A 17,444-nucleotide genomic window follows, 5' to 3' on the forward strand; every position below is an offset into this window, starting at 1 on the left:
TCTTCTTTATGCCGTTCTCAGGCTTCCAGGTATTGTGAACGTTTTGAACACGATATAAAAAAGCACCATTTGCACCCTGGCAGTCACTTAAGTCGCTCACATTGCACACGGTAAATGCAAATGGACATCTTGGCGTAATGCAAAAAAACGAACGCTGACTATGAAAATTAGCTCAATATCAGTGAATCGTTGTTTTTCTTTTTTGTTCAATTATTTTTATTATTTTACTTTATTGTGGGTTGACGTTATTTGAAGCTATACACACATATTTTAATAGCCTAAGCAACTGACGTAATCGTTAATATATTTGGTGGAGCCGTATCGTTTCAGCGGCTTAACTTTCCCTGGTGACCATAAAGCCGGTCAACCTGAAGCGCTCCGAGGAAGATGCCCCTCATTTTCCATATCTAATAATGAGAAGCTTTTATTAGCATAATCCCTTCGAGGCAGCGTCTTTCCCAGGTTGCTCGTAATGAGAGCGCTTTCGTCCGCGAGCATAGTCACCAAATTACTCACGAACTAATTTCAGGATTTTAGTAAACGTGGATCGACCCGATAAAGTCGAAATTAAATTCCGTCTTTAGGGCGCCGATGGGATTTCGGGGCCCCTAAAATAAAACGCGGGAGATATTTTTGGAAAATAATACGCCCCAGGGACGTAAAAGCCGAGATGTACCTCGAGCGATTTGCTCGTACGAACGAGGAAACCGCGAAAATCCAGAGATGAGCTCTAGCCGGATAAATGATGGAGGAATTATTTATTCATCCCGGAGCGAGACGCTGAGCGCGTCAAATCCGTTGTTTTGGTCACCTACCTTTTTAAGGGTAGTAAACGCTTTTCGCGATGTACAACCTTTTCTGTGCGTTGGCGTGAAGAATAGGTTGAGTGGTCCCGAATGAGAACGCGACCGCGAATGTCGGAAATACAATACAGGCGTGAGGTATCCCTGGCGGATACTCTTAAAACACGACGATAAGGGAACGAGGGATCTAGTGGTGACGCTAATAAAATAGCCCCCTCCCCCTCCTAAAACACAGTGCTCATAATCGCATTTGCCGGCCGTCTTTATTACGTGTCGAGCGTTCTTCGTCCATTTATTGTTTTAGGGAAAATGGCTATAAAAGGTCGTTCTTCGTCTCTCCTATTTCGACGACAAAGACACGACGAGTGCTAAAACTCTACCCCACCTTACCCGGGTTATTAAAAGGAAGAACGGACCCGGGTAGGGAGGTATAAGAGAAGAGCAATAAAGGTTGTTGATGACGAGCTCGGAATTACAATGAGATGAAGAGGATTCAATCGTCCTTCGCCGCCCGTTTCTATCCAATATCGGTTCTTTGTATCTCTCTACGCACCATTCGCTCGACGCCTTTTGGTGGCGCGGACTCTCTCAGCCAAGTCGATATCCCCATTTAGAGCCTGCCGCCGTCGCCCGTCACCACGGACAAGGATGAATAGAGGTAGCTTTCCTTTCGCTCACCGCCGGAATGGGAAAACTTGATTTAAGGAGTCGACTCGATCTCGTCGACGGGGATAAAAGGATCCTGTCTCGCGATTAGATTCAGTCCTTCCACCCGCTACACGTATATCCTATCTTAACGCCGTCGTAATCTCAATCTGATATAGTTCAATCCATATTCACCAGATTCCGAGTCGGACTTAAAGGCGTGATTACGACTTGCGCTTCACGCTGGTAATGGTAACCGATACTGCCTGACAAGTACTAATCCGGTTGATCGAAGGATTCGCTCAATGAAACGAAACTAGTACCCCCGTAGATTCAATTTCAATATAATCTTACCACGAAACTTTATTGCCTCGGATATACCGAGATACGCTTCTCTCTTTGGAGAGAGAGAGAGGAAGCGAAACCTTGGTTAATTTTATAAACGAGTAAATTAATTGGTAAACGGGATGGATGAAGATTGAAGGAGCTCCATTTTTTAATTAAGTTACTGTTTAATCGAGACTCTGTTAACATGTTATAGTGTCACCTGTTAACACGCTATATCGGAACAAACACTTAAGTCCCAGCTAATATTAAACCCTTTACTGCCGTGATCTCGTTTGGCATCTCAATTCAAAGCCAATTAACGAAGAGAGACCCTTTGTTTACTTAGCTTTCAACACGCCAAATTGGTCTTACAGGTGAAATTAACACGTTGTATAAGTAACGCTATTAATGAATTTTCTAATTATTAATTTTAAAACGTTTAAAAGAGTAATTAATGTAAATTAATATTTAGTTTAACGTGAGACTAGTAATGAAAGCATTGCAATACATTTTATCTTACAGACGAAGAATTTCCTTGACAGCAAAGCAAATTCAAGTTTCTTATACCATTATATTCTAGCGTATAGATAGATATAGGAAATTACATTTCACTTCTCCAACTGTCTTCCAATAATATAATAAGAACTTATTCCAGGGCTGAAAAATGTATGACAGTAAAAGTGATACGAATTCGCGTCAGACAGGTTATTTCATTCCAGACCTAAACACGTATTTCTTTTTTTCTATTCTTCGAGAATATGAATTCAATAATAAAACAAACCCCTTCAAAAGAGAACGCTATACTGAGAGGGAAGGAAATTCGGTTAGAAGTGTCACGAAGCGAAATCGAATTTTAAAGAACAAAATGTGAACGGTACCTCCTAATACTCAGGATGATGGTGGAGCTTAGGTAAAGTTGACGGCGTACTTTGTTTTGTTCAGTTCTAGGTTCAATTCCTTTTTAGTAAGGCCAGCAGCCGCGTTTCCTACCAAATCCCATATTCTTATACCCCATGCCAAATATAGAATTCATCTTTACCCTTTAAGCCTGGAGGGAGGATTTAGATAAGGGTTGTCCTTCGTAGTAACGGCCATAGAGAAGACGTGGAAAGGATAAAATAACGTGGCACTTTGAGAGATAATAACGCGCACCTGAACCTTATATTTATTCCTTCGACACGACTTATTTTGTTCTTTTATATTCCAGTACATGTATCTCCTTAACCACGGACTATCCAGAAATGCAAAATGTAACAATGTGCTACCATCAAGTATAAAAAATTCGTTTAGCGCTTTACCGAATACGCGTGGATAAAAATTCATTTTAATTCAAGTTGCCAGATTTTTACAAATAAACAATTTTCAAAGATAACAAAGTGAGTCTATTCGAATAAACGAATTAATAAGTAGTTGGCGAAAAATAGGTTAAGCCCCTGTAGAAGTGTTCCAATATGCGAACACTGGTGTACAGGGATAAGCGCCCCACCAGACGTTCTTTACCGTATTATAAAGATTTGAGAGTTTTCAATATACGATCATATAAAATACATTAATATATTACAATAGATCTTTTATTTTTAATATCGAAATTTATTAAGCAGATGAAGTTAGTCGTAGAAAGTTCGTTTGAATGTTGAAAAAACCTAAACTTCTATATTGACAAATTCTTGGAGAAATAGACGTATAGAAAGGAGCTGTTCACTCTTGTTCGCTCGATGTAATCGTTTCTCCGAAGACGGAGTAACAATTTCGGCCATTGACGCGAGACTGCGCTCCGTTTGATGTATCAATTCGCGTGGAAAAAGAAAATTCCTGTATCCAATATGCGCGCCGATACATCAATCTTTTACGGACAGGATCTCCACGCTGCCTGCACATGGTACACCGCTTTACGGATAAGAACCAAACCTATTTTGGAACCCCCACTTTCGTATTCAAAACGAGATGGCTGGGCGAAATAATTTCCCGCTTTTGTAAGGCGGAAGGAAAGTCATACTTTAATCGACCGTTATCAAATGGCCCGACGCCAAAAACCCACTCTGAGGTAGAATACATTATAACCTAACTCGGCGTTAATTTTTCTTATTAGATAAGCAATCGTGTTTTCTCGAGTAGACGAGGATATCTTAGAGGCCATCTCTCCCGAGAGAAGACCGTCTTTGCCGAGTCCAAATAATATAATAATCGCGAACCCACTCCCGGAACTTTTCGAAATAGAAACAAGGTCCTTAGAAGAAGGAAGTAATGTAAACTGTAATTAAATTTCCCTTTTGGCTCTCTGCCGGTGAGCTGGGACGCTCATTGGACCACTATTATTAAGAAATATATAAAAAGAATGTCCGAAAGTGTTTTGGGTGCGGTGGAGAAGGGGTTATAGGACAAGCACGGCCGTGTAATGGCCTTTTATTGGAACCCCGGGAGTTTTCCGAGGGATCCCGCAAAAAGAGAAACGATAGCTATAAAAGGAAAGGTTCTCTCGTTTCTACCGCCGCGAAACTCACCCTCACCTCGCGCTGCACCCGTAGACGGGGTGGCCGTTTAGTCCGCGTACGTAGAGCCACCTTTCTCCACGCCTTCTTTCGAAACGTCCCGCGGCCCAGGGTTCAACATCTGATGATTCTACGAGTTTCATTTCCTACCGAAGGGGCATAACGAGCCAGTTTCGACTCTTTGGTATGGTGGAAGTTTCCTTCTCATTGTGCTATTTATACCCGTATCGTACGAAATAGTAGCTCGGAGCTACGACGACTAAGCGAGTTAGGTACGCTTAACGAAGCGGATGAAAACAACCGTTTTCCACCGTAGAAAACCAAAAAGTGGCCTATAAGCTGGGAAAAACTAGTTTTCAATTACAACGATAAAAACCTTCGGGAGGAAACTGTAGAAACTCTACCGAATAAATTCTTGGAAGTGTTCGGATTAGACGATTCGACGAATTGACCTAAGCTAAAGTCGTTATCTACATCGTTACGGAAGCTTTGGGAAATACACTGTAGAGAGATTGAGCGTTTAATTAATAAATTATGTTTAAAAAGAGTAAAAAGCGCTGTCTAATTTATAACTGAGCATCCTTAATCTCAAATATAAAATAGTCTGCATAAAAAATTATAATTTAAAGGTCAAAGAATCTGAATCTAAACATACTTTACAGCTTGGCTTAAACGTAATTAGCGCCAATTATCCCTAGAAATAATATGAAGTATGATTTGACATAAATATGAACTTTACTAAACTCAGTAAAATCAAAAACAAAAATCCGACAAGTTTGATGAAAAAATATGGCTAATTTAATATTATAAAAGATCATACCAACAGGAATAACTCTTTTCTGTCCAATATAAATCAGTGATTAGTCTATTCTTTACCACTGTCGAAGTTAGGATATAATCCAATTGATTTTCTTTCGGCAGCATTTCTGGCGACTTTTCTCCATCAGCCCCAAATATACAACCTTTTTTTTTAGGATCCCACGCAGCTTCTATACGAATCCCGCAGTCGGTGAATTTTTTATACTTTTCACTCTCTCTCTCCGTTCGTTCGTCTCTTTCTTTTATGATCCCAAATCGAAGGCTAACTCCGAGCTATAAAATAGAATGTGTCTGCTAGGAAAAATTCCGTCCTCCCGATTCTCGCTCATTCGCTCCCTATATAGCGCCTCGCTTCTTTTTATACCTTTCTTTCAATCTCTTCCCTATTCCAGCACCAGCTCACAGCGTGGTGTTGGGAGAATAGCTTTTTCGCTCGCCTCGAAGCTGCTTATTGACTTTGGAGAAACGTAAAGGGATCTATTGATGAAAAGAGTATATAAAACTTGATTTCTTTTCCCTTCCGCGATATAGTTTCGATTTTGCGACTTCTGGGGCTTCCCACCTTTTTTATTTATCCCTAGCACCACCACTACCACCCCCTTCTATCCGGTTCGTTTTCATCCCATTCGCTTTTTTTTAAGTTTTTTCTTCCGCCTCCCTCCCTTATCAAACTTGATGACAGTTTATTGGATTTATACGGCACCAGGAAACGTCGGGACTACAAACTATATGGCTTTAGCTTAAAGTAACTCGCGGTGACTTATACGACGAGTTTCTCTTTAAATGCAAGCTAATACTGTCGGTTTATTTGCGGGAGAAGTAACTCTTTATTAACGTGATTTTTTTTGGGGTTAAATCAATCTTTACCACCAAAATTCAAATATTTAATAACTATGCGTATTTGCGCGGTGATAGCTTCAATATTAAAAATAACGACCTTTCTGTCTTGGATAAACTAAAGATTTCACATTAACAACGCTTGGTGGCTTCAATTGTTCTTGATTATTTTCCGTTATTGCCATTTTTTCATATTGTTTTTGTAACGGGGATTTCTCCTAGGAAACATATTAAACATCGCTGCGTATTATTCGAATTTTCAGATACACATTTCTGGAGAAGAGCGAAGACCAAAAGCTGACCGCAGAATTCTACATCCGACCCTTAGTAAAAGAAGACACGGGCCTGTATAATTGCCAGGTTAACAACAGCTACGGCAAAGATGAGGCCCATTACCAAATAACGGTCCAAGGTGCGCCGTTACATCCCTCGTATCATTTTACTCTTATTCCTTCCAATTGTAATAAGCTTAAGTAACTTCTCGCAGACATTCCCGACGCGCCTTACAACCTAACCGTAGTCAACGTTAGCAGCTTAGCCATCACCGTTCAATGGGAGATTCCCTTCGACGGCAACAGCCCGGTCAAGAAATACGTTATTTACTCCAAAGAAGAGAACGGTAAGGGATAAAGAACGAACGGGTTTACTCAGAGGGTTGCCTCGGAGAACAGGCTCGCGGTATTACGTCTAACTGGATGGGATATATTTTCAAAGATTCGTGGAAGAACCACGCCAAACAAGAAGCCGTGGTTGGCAGCAAGACGCGGGCGACGGTGAAAGGGTTAAAGCCAACGACAACATATCACATCGCGGTGGCCGCCGAGAATGCTCTGGGGGAGGGAGAAAGGAGTGAGACAGTCGTCATAACAACCGAAGAAAGCGGTAAGTGGAATTGTTCATTAATACCCTCGCCTTGTTCCCTCGTAATAATACCCGTCAAGATTGGAATGGCACGTCACCGATCTGACCTTCTATATATTCCCTGAGCGACACTTCGGGGTCAATAGCGAAGTTGTCTACGGTGACGTATCTTGGTTAAGGTAGTTTCCAAAATTTTCCGTTTAAATTCTTATACATTATTCAATAACATTATTCTTAACAAATAGAATGGAATAAGAAAACCCATTTAAACATCTTCAAATATTAAGATGGAAATAATAGCGCCAAGAGTGGCAGTGGTTTATTCCTTACACCAAACAGATTGCATCTTATATGTAAATGCATTCAAAGATAAATTAGTCTCGCCTCTGAACTCGCCGACCCTGTCTATGAGAAAGTCCGGAACAAATATCCACGGACGGTGCTACGTTATTTTTGATTTGGATAAAAGAGACTTACGAATGACTGGATCTACGATCGTTTTTTAATGTAACTGGAAAGGAAACGGATACAGTGTATATTTTTTCTCGAATGGTCATGTTTAAACCTAATATCAGTTCTTCAATTTCTACGAAAAAAAAACAACAAAAGGGGGTTTTCCGTGTATTTTTGCGCGGGTAAACTTTATCTCCGGCGCGCTATCGGGATTTATTTTCCATTCGAGAGTGGAGAACGAAGAAAATAAAGAATATAAATTCAGCGAATAGCTCAGTTTTTGATTCGTCCTGCCTCACCCAACAACCGTTCTTATATGTTTTTGTTTAGTTATAGATAAACATTCATATAACGTTTTCTTTCTCCATATTTTTTTTACTCGAACCAAAAAAAAATAAATAAAAAAACCTGTCTACAAAAAATTGTTTCGTGCACGAGATAAGGAATCTTTTGTGGATGAGAAAATATATCTTGAAAAGGTCTTTTAAGGTTTTCATAAAGAAAGAAAATCCACATAACCCGAGAGTTCAGGTTTGCTTCGACGAGTTTTAAACTTAGAAACGACCCGGGGACATATTTTGTTTGTTTTCATTTCTTTGTTTCTTCATTTCGGAATTTGAGGCGCCCTTTGGAATTCCGTAACGCGTACCGTGTCGCCTTCATCCGAGATATTGGCGGCTATTGAAGGTATACGCCGTGAAAGGTGACGTACCTTACACGTTCCAGTTTAATTTCAAACGTCCGTTGAAAGGTACGATATAGAAACCAACCCAGCGGAAGAGATTATACTTCGTTCTAAACGCGAGTTTTATTGGTTTAGAAGCCCGAAACAGGCTGAACCTTAAGTTTCTAGATTCTTCGACTGAAGACGGAATCCTTTATATAAAAAAAATCCGCGTTCCATTATAAAGCCGGGAAACAGATGCGCTTTTTATATTAGATTTTGTTACAACCTTCCTTCGCCGAATTTCATACCACCGTTGGTTTCGTGAGGGTATTGACCCGGAAAGAAAATCTAGTATCTCAAGCTACGCTTGTTTTTTCAAATGGCCGCGTTTCGTGTTGAAAGTTACGTAGTTTTCGCTTTAAATCGGCTATTTAACTAGCGCTATAAAAATTGTCTATTCACTATTTCTCAGAGCATGTGGTTTTTTGCGTTCGAGGGAAGTCCTGTTTTTATATTTCGCCTATTTTTTATTCCGCAGTGCCTAGTGGTCCTCCCGAGGACATCACGGTGCTGGCAACAGGCCCTCAGTCTTTCAAAGTGTCCTGGAAGGTGAGTGATGGTATACTCGTAGTCGTTACTTCTTTAGAAGTGGCGCGAGCCGCAAGAATAAGAATAAATGGTTCTTCGCTCGGTGCGACGTAGTTGGACACGATACGGGACAAAGGCCTCAATATGACGAAAAAAATGAAGCAAAAACGAAGGCTTCTTCAAATATGACATTCCTTTTCGGATATTAAACTCCTTAAAACGTGTTTTCCCAACGCCTTAGCCCTGAGAGTGTTAAGGCTAAAGTTTAAAGGTCCCCGGGCAGCCTTTCCTAGCAAATGGCTCAGCTACGGAGAATGGGACAGAGGGGGAAAATTCCACTTTTATGATAGTAAGATGCATTTTGCGCGCAGGAAGATAATGCTTCGTCTGTGCCTGTTTGGCATTCCGGTATTTTTCTTTCAGATACATTTATTTAGAAAATATTTTTGGGCTGAGACGCTTGTATTTTGGCTAATAAGACTCCACTACAAAATCGGTGTAAGAATAGATGATTATCAATTAACACTTTTATTGTTAACAGGAGTTCATTAAGCTAGGAGTATATAACTTCCGCGAAGAAGTACTACGTCATGTAAATTGTAGCGTTCTTAGCAAATCCGAGAAGCTAAAATTAAATTTAAGATTTATCCTTTACCATGACACTGTATTTCGTGCAAAGGCTACGCTTTTAGCATTTAAAATTTACCCACAAACCAACGGTACAGTTAGTCGCAAATTCAAGTCTAACTCGTTTTGATTCACCGTCCCAGTGGCGTCGCAAGGGTTTCAAGTTTGGAGGTGCTTAAGGCATAAGCCCTAAAAATCTTATACTTTCCTTAGCTTCTACGCAACCGAGTATTAACACATTTTAAGAGGATAAAAGGTTTTGAACAATCTGTGTATTTGACTTTGTTCAAAGAACCCCATTCATCAGTATTTATAAATTTAAATCATTTTAGTTGCCACATATCTCCTCATTATATTCTTGGAATGCACGATTTTCTTTCAATACTACAGTAGGTGCTTTTCGGAAATTTTAGGAGGGGTCTCCATCGCCTCCTAAAACACCGCAGAGACGCTACTGATCGACACCTTATTTATGTGTTTTTTTTTCATGTTAAACGATTACTGCATGATTCAATACTCTTATCGTGATGAACTCCTGTTATTATTAATATTTGCAGCCTCCACGTCGTCCATTTCAACACGGAAAAATCTTGGGGTACGTCATCGGATACCGTAGCCGAAAGGGCAAGGACTTCCAGTACAAACACGTCGAGACGCAGGAAGAGTCCGATACGGGTATTCAGTCGACCTACGTCACCAATTTGAAACCAGCCACGACGTACGCCATTGTGGTGCAAAGTTTCAACAGCGCCGGACACGGACCGATTTCGGACGAAATCTACGGCACTACGTTAGAATCGGGTTCGTTTTCGTTTGTCTTCTCGAATATCGTCGAATTTTCGTATAAAATGTATTCATATCTTTAACTAAGTTCACTCTAACGCCCCTCTTAAATATTTAACGGCGGAGTGATCAATCTAAGACGGCTCCCTTCGGACTCCTCCCTTTTCGGATTAAATAAAACATTAGTTTCGTCGCGGTTTTCTTCCGACAACCTACCCGTCGTCTTACGCAACTACGTTATTACGTTACGTAATACTCAAATATACCGGTTACGTAGTTACAATGTACGCGAGCTTGCGGTAATAAGGCGACACACTGTCTAGATTTAAAGTTGTTTTGTATTGGGAATAAGCGCATTGGGAAATGGCGAGGATATTTTTCAAAGTTTGATTCCTGGGAGTCTCTCCGGAAAGTTTCGACTGAACGCGATAAAGGAGAGTATTATCCGCGAAAGGGAAGAGAACGAGTTTCGTTACGATTTTCCGAAAACTTTAGCGTCGTTTATTTTCGTCGCAGCTCCCCCGACGTCTCCGAGGCTTTCGGCTTCCCTGCAAGATTCGACCAAAATTAAAGTTCACTGGGAAAGGGACCCGAAAGACAAGTCGCTCGTTAAAGGTTTGTAAACTCAATTTCTCAATCTAGCCTCCTCCACCCCTCTCACTCGTCTTATTGCGTTTCTCCATTAACGACCTCGAGAATCGTATATCCGCTTAGGAATATACTACTCGGGTTCTTGAAACGCGCTAACCAAAAACGACCACAATAATCACATGACGTAATAAATCCTGAGTCTTTTACAAAAGGAACCGTGTCGCACTCCGTGAAAAATTTACATTAATTCAGTTTACTCGGTCTCATACCAAATCTCGCTATGCGATATCACCAAAAATTTCAATAATTTGAAACAGGACGTGAAATCCGAATCCCGGTTATCCTGCCTCTGACGATCCCGGATTCGACTTAGTTTTCATCCCGCGAACAACTATCTCTCCTTTTCCGTCTTTTCTCATTTTTTTTTATCAAACTGATAAAATGTAAACGAATGCGACTTTGGTGCCTCCAAAAAAAATGTGATTTCCGTTACCGATCTAGCGGCGCTTTCGCGTGAGGACAAGTAGGCGAGCATCCTCTAATCAAAATTCTTCGGGAAAAAGACAAGAGGTTTGCGTCTCGTACAATACCGCTTAGACTGCCGGTGCAATTTATAGGTCGAATTTACGCCGACTTCGAGCGAGGTTCGTCCGAGGGCCCTAGTCAAAGGGTCGTGAAAGGCGGGAAGTGAAGAGTCTCGGAATCGCGGTGTTTTGGTCGGCTCGGTGCGAGGCGGCGTCTCTTGATTTCCATGCATGATTGATGACGGAAGAGAATGGTTTAGATAATTTCGTTCGAAAGACGCGTTATGCGGAACTCCAACGGGGAGGGCGGAGGGAAGCGGAGATCAGTCGGTTGGAGTGGAAATCAATTATTACGGAGCATTACTATCAAAGCGAGCGATAGTGCCGAGTCTACGCGCTCGAGTGTAACGAGAAGAGTCGGGTTATGGCCGTTTTAACTCTCTCGCGGAGTTAGTCATGAATACTCAATCGGCCAAAAGGCTAAAGGCGATTGAGTGAAGGCGATGCGAAAAGCTCATTAGGCGCTCATCAAACGATGCCGCCCGCCGTTCCACCCCCTTTCCTCCCTCCCTTGACCCGTAATTCGCCGTCTTGGAACATTCCACTCCATTGTCGGACCGAAACGAGCCGTTCGTCTCGCAATATGAAGCGCTTTTGATTTTTAACATTATTAGAATAAGTCTCGCGGTCGTATTTTCATTCTCTTCCGCTCATTTTTTGCGCCTTCAAACAACACGCACTTTTTTCAACGCCAAGTAATTTCAACGACGTTAATTTCTTTATTCATCACTCAATGTCGATCACGCTTCCCCCTTTCGCTTTCAAAGCATCTTTCACTCTGGCCCGATTCCGTACGCGTCGGACTATACTCCGTTTCGTAATCCGAACGCGACCATCGCATTATCTCCAAATGTATCTACACTTTAACCAGGAAATTATGTACCGTTACACTTAGAAGGGCTAAGGAAAACTATGTTGGCCCTGATGATTCTCGTAGAAACGGGAGTGGTTCCAGACGAGGTTTTCGGTCGTGGAATTCCACGTCGTTTCTATATTAAGACTTTTCTCGAATAAGAGTTCGCAATACCACATTTGCTCTTTAAATAAGTGATTTTATGTGAAATAGTTAGTGTAGGGAGCTGTTGGCTCGCGTGGCATGCCGGACTTGCCACCACCCTCCCACGCATTGTACCCCGGCCACCTGAATTAATGGCTTTAAAAGTTGCTTGATGACTTAGGGTATTACCCTAGCTGATTATTTAACTTTAACTTAACTATATTAGTTTCGCGAAGAACATAATACGTTATCTAACTTCAGTGTGAGAACTAACAGGATATTCTTTAATTCATTATCTGGTATGATGTTCGGTGACCGAGTGGTTAGCACTTTTGTCTCGCGACAAGAGGAGCCGGGTTCGATCCCAATTTATTTCCCCTTTCTATAAAAACTTGTCGAAGGCAACGGTAAAAGTAAGTGTATGGAGCTGTTGGCTCGCGTGACAAGAAGCGCTTGCCACCATGCACCCTTTTACGCAATATAACCCGGCCATCTAATTAACAGCATTAAAAGTCGCTCCAGATTTTTTTTAATTTACGGGTGAGTGACTTCTGTTAGCGACGGTGGCCAGACAATGAATTTGAAAACACGCGCTATATCTTACGTTCTACATAGCCCCACCCTTTCCCAAAGGTGCATTCGTAGCACGATGGTAATGCACTCTTAGGCATTCCTAGTGTATATATACATATTTCATTTCCTTCTTGAACTAAATAATAATGAGATATAATTCTTAATTAAATTTTCAACACCATTGGAAGCTATTGTCGTTTATTTTCGTAAATTTTCTTTTGATAATAAGTCGCCTTGAAATAATAGACTTTTAATATTCTACGCGACGCTTTTCTTTCGTCGCTGCTCGTTCGAGCAGAAAAATTACGAACCCGGGGGAGGACTGGGTGGACGAAGGGAATTTAAAATACGCAAAACGTTTTCTTTAAGGAGTAGAAAAAAAGGAGACCGTAGGATAAAAAGTCCAAATTCATTAAATTTGTTATAGATTAAGTCCTTTTCTTGACTTTTTTCCCTTTCGTCTTCTCTCTCTTCTCTCACGTTCCGCGAAGGGAAGAGCCGGTTTTTAAAGAAGGAATAAAATGATTTACGTCTTACGCTCGAGCTCTTTCGACTCGATTTCTTTAAAGAAAAAGGGCGCGTGGGGAGCGGGCTGGATGGAGAAGATGGTTTCTTTTGTGCGATTTTTGCTCTGTACTCTTAAGTTCTCTCTTCGCATTGTATATACCTTTGACATCTTACTCCATTAAGCAGTCAGTTCGCCTGAGGAATATACGACTTTAATAAGCAAGGGCTATTGTGGCGGGACTGCCTTTTTTCCCCGACGTTGGGTTTTTTTATTACGCCCTTTTCAGACCTCGTTTTATTTAGGCGAAGGTAATGTATTCAGCCTTGGTGTAAATTTGGTGTCTGGTTATATTTAACCACAACGGCTTGCTACGTTGAAATTGAATACAGTAAAATTGCCCAGAAAGATAATTACATTTTTTTTAAAGGAGGAAAGTTTAAGGAATATAAGTATTTTAAAATAACACTATCTTTTGATAAAATTGAAAATTTATACGTACATTCGTTTCTCGAATTTAGATTCTAATAACAAAAATCATTGGGTGTGTGTAGAGTGTGTAGTTGCTATTGTGTCCTCAATGACGGTATTGTTTTAATCGTATTTTCTCAGAATTCGAGCTACACTACCGGCCGGAAAACGGCGAATGGAAACAGAAAAGGCTTCCACCGGATGCGACTAGCTACGATTTATTGGATTTGAAATGCGGTACGCGCTACTGGTTCTACATTAAAGCAACCAACAGCCTGGGGACCGGAGAACCCAGTGATACGTTCCAACTACGAACAGCCGGAGCGGGTTAGTACTAGTTGAATTATAACACCGCGAAAAGCGCCCGAGCCAGCATTCCAATAAAGTTCGGAACTTACCGCGAAAGATAGATGGGCATGAATAAAATGATAAATTCCCTTCCTACTTTACTTTTTTGGGAGATACTTTAGAAACAATTGAAATTCTGGGCGTAATCTAGTGGATAGAAATATATATTTTTCTTTTAAAACTCCGCAGCTCCAGTTTCACCATCTGCCGAGGAATTTATTTCGTCCAATAAAACTACAATTGGTTTGCGTTTTTGGGCCTGGAAATCGGGAGGATGCCCCATCACCAGGTTCACGATCAAATACAAGCTTAAGTACTACCAGCAATGGCAAAGCGTGGCCGAAAATATAGTTTCCGACGAAGGGACTTACTACATCAGGCAGTTGCTTCCGGACAGGGAGTACCTGCTTCACGTCACCGCCCATAGCGAAGCCGGTGACACCGAGAAGGAATACGAAGTTCGAACTCTGGGAACCACTCTCGGTACGTTTCGTTCGAGTTTTGATTTTCTAGGCTGAAAAATAGTTCACGCGTAGTGAAACCAACTTTATACAATTTTGCCCCTAATGGAGAGCTAACTTATAAAATATGTAGATCTCTCTCAAAATCTCGCCGCGTTTCGAACCATTCTTCAAAAATTCGGCCATCATTTCCGGAGAAGAAGGTTCGCTTTGTCAAAAACGGCCGCTAAACCCGAGGAATTTAATAAAAATAGGGGTTCAATTGCGGAAATAGCTGTTCTCGCGTTAACTTAATGGAATTCCAGGCTCCCTGGCTAATGACGGCGACTGAGGTAGGCAGGTACGAAGAAAAGCCCGCCGGTGAAACAATTGAGCAATAAAACCTAGACGTGATTTAACATCCACAAAATGATTGAAAAACCTTAATGGTTTTGATATCTCCGGAACAGCCCCTCAGTAATTTTGAAAACCTCCCATAAAAGTACTCGCCAGGCGGCGCTCCTGTAATATGGAAGAAAAAAATATATATATATATATATATATATATATATATATATATATATATAGATTTAGAGGACCCTTTATCGCGCTCTGAGACATCCACGGATTCAATCTGCAAAGAAGCTGACGTGGCCGATTTGGCCTAATGGTTTACGAGCGTCGGCTTTCTCCTCTGGATGCATTTTCGAGGCGGTAGCCCTAATCTTTCGATGGGCTATTCGTTGAAATCGTTATGGCTATTAAAGCCCGAAAACAAAATGATCTCTCTAATTAAAGTCGCTGAAACTAAAGACTCTCTTTCGGCCTTTTTTCCGCCGCCACCAGCTACCATCTTTTCTATATCTTTTATCTTCTCTTCTTTGCTTTCCAAGTCGTTACCGCGTCCCCGGATTTATCGATGAGAAATCACGCTCCGGCCTTCCACAAGAACCTGGCGGTCTTCATCCCCGTTCTATTGTCCATTCTGGTTGTTATCGTCGTCCTAGTGTTGGCAGTTCTATGTTTATGGAGGAACTGGCAAGACCGACATACGACAACGTCTCTCGGTAAGAAATTACTCTAGAAATTATCTCTTTTCCGTCTTTCGTAACTTGTAAGCGATCTAATTTTGGTCGTAAACTATTTTTGTCTACACCTCTTAATAGTCCCATAAAAATAAATTACGACATTAGAGACTTTGTATAATAAGTAGTATCAGAAATATATAATATTAATCTAATGTTATTGGCCCAAAACATGTAACCTACGACGGCTACCACTAATGTTTAACTAATGTTTAAATACATCATATACTAACTACGGCGGGAAATTATATTCCATTAAAAATTTTAGGTACACGATTGATTTTCATTACCTTTATGGATACTAAGAGATAAATTATAAGCTTCTGATAACATTATAAACGTTTTTGGTAATTTATTTACCACTAGGAAAATAAATTAAAATAGTTTTTGAAATTCTAATTATGTTTTGACAAATTGACCAATCATTCGAATAAAATTCCTTCAATAAAATTCGTAAAGACTAGAAAACTAAAAAAACTATATAGCATTTTCCCGCCCGTTTGGTCTCTTTTTAATCTCATTGCATCGGGTTGAATACGCTAATTTCGGGAACAAAGATCACTTGCCTTTACAAAACAAAACTAGGTGAATTCCCTGAACGAAAATTGTTCTCCCTGTTAGTTTAGTACACGCATTTACACGCCTATTAATACGCAAATGCAAAAATTGTAGCTAAGAGAATATACCACCTAGGAACGTCGTTTTAAATTGGGTCTTTTTGTATCAAAAACTCATTAAGTTGGCTCGTCCCAGGTCTCGAGGAGAGTGCAATGAAAGAGATCTCTCCCAAGACCACGGGTGTTCCCCCCTTTAAATCCAAAGTCCAAGAAAGATAAACCGCGTTATCTTCTTCACTCCGCGGGGGAATGTGTCGGCTCTTCTTTCATCCCCGAGCCTTTATTTACCTTACGTTCTCATTTAGATTCATTAGGAGGCCAACCTCCGACTGATTTCTCTCAGTCGCTTCCGCCTCCTTCTCGGTGTACTGTCGCGAGATATTCAAAGAAAGCTCCTATCATTCTATACGCCCTTTAATCTCCTCATTCGCCAACCCGTAACGTCAACTTTGTCTTTCCCAAAGGCAGTGACCAAAACGGCGAATGTGTTAGGCTCGAATCCGTTACGGAGTGGCGTAGGGCCAGTTTCCGCGTAAGGCGGCGACTTAACTCCGAGCGATTTAGTTGTCTCTGGCTCTCCTAACGACTGTCTTTCGCGAGCGCTCTTCTCTAACTTCTCTTCCCTCTTGACTCTGGCGATCCTTAGAGACTCCGAGGCACAAAAGCGCTCACAACGACGAGGGAGGTATTCTAATGGCAGATATGGCGGCGAAAAAAGCGGCCGCGGCCGGAACTAACAATGTCGATTTATTAGACATGAGACCCAAGGAAGGATACTACTCTTCCCCGAGCAAACATCCAACACCGGTCGCCTCCAATCTACGAAGACGTAAGTTCCATTTTCTTTCGTATTTTCTTCCTAGGCTCGCCCTGATTATTTATTTATACTCCCGGAGTCGCGTTGGCCCCCAGGACCTAATTATCAGTGACTTTATGCCCCGGCTTTCTAAAATAGTGACACAGAACGGAATACAGTGCAGTTTTAGCATAGCCTATCTCATACGCATTATTATTAGATGTGACACTTAATTTCATATATCTTAATTTATTAAAATAGTTTTAATTTTCTATATTCGTAACGTACGTTACAAAATATTTCTATGGGTTTTCTATAAAATCTTATAGAAACGTATAGAGGGCCTATAGATTTCTATGTCCTATAGAGTGCTCTATAAATATTTCTATAGAAAATACACTAATTTTTTCTATAGAAATTATATGGATTGATTTCTATGGTGTTTTCTACAATAATTATATCAAAATATACCAGTTATTTCTATAGAAATTATATTGATTGATTTCTACGGTGTTTTCTACAGTAGTTATATCAAAAT

General features: G+C 40.8%; 1 protein-coding gene across 1 annotated transcript in view; it reads left to right on the plus strand.

The window, feature by feature from the left end:
* The window catches only part of LOC149936084 (cell adhesion molecule Dscam1-like), a 102,983-nt gene that overhangs the window by 66,314 nt on the left and 19,225 nt on the right, over positions 1-17,444 (plus strand). The window contains exons 14-23 of the mRNA XM_090153096.1: positions 6,184-6,332; positions 6,408-6,539; positions 6,635-6,802; positions 8,440-8,510; positions 9,674-9,917; positions 10,416-10,514; positions 13,762-13,947; positions 14,158-14,451; positions 15,302-15,475; positions 16,757-16,939. Coding sequence (XP_090009222.1) covers positions 6,184-6,332; positions 6,408-6,539; positions 6,635-6,802; positions 8,440-8,510; positions 9,674-9,917; positions 10,416-10,514; positions 13,762-13,947; positions 14,158-14,451; positions 15,302-15,475; positions 16,757-16,939 — 1,700 coding nt within the window. The remainder of the gene's footprint in view (positions 1-6,183; positions 6,333-6,407; positions 6,540-6,634; positions 6,803-8,439; positions 8,511-9,673; positions 9,918-10,415; positions 10,515-13,761; positions 13,948-14,157; positions 14,452-15,301; positions 15,476-16,756; positions 16,940-17,444) is intronic.

This window comes from Leiobunum rupestre, chromosome 7 (genome assembly GCF_980474605.1).
Source record: "Leiobunum rupestre chromosome 7, qqLeiRupe1.1.hap1, whole genome shotgun sequence".
Classification (NCBI taxonomy): domain Eukaryota; kingdom Metazoa; phylum Arthropoda; class Arachnida; order Opiliones; family Sclerosomatidae; genus Leiobunum; species Leiobunum rupestre.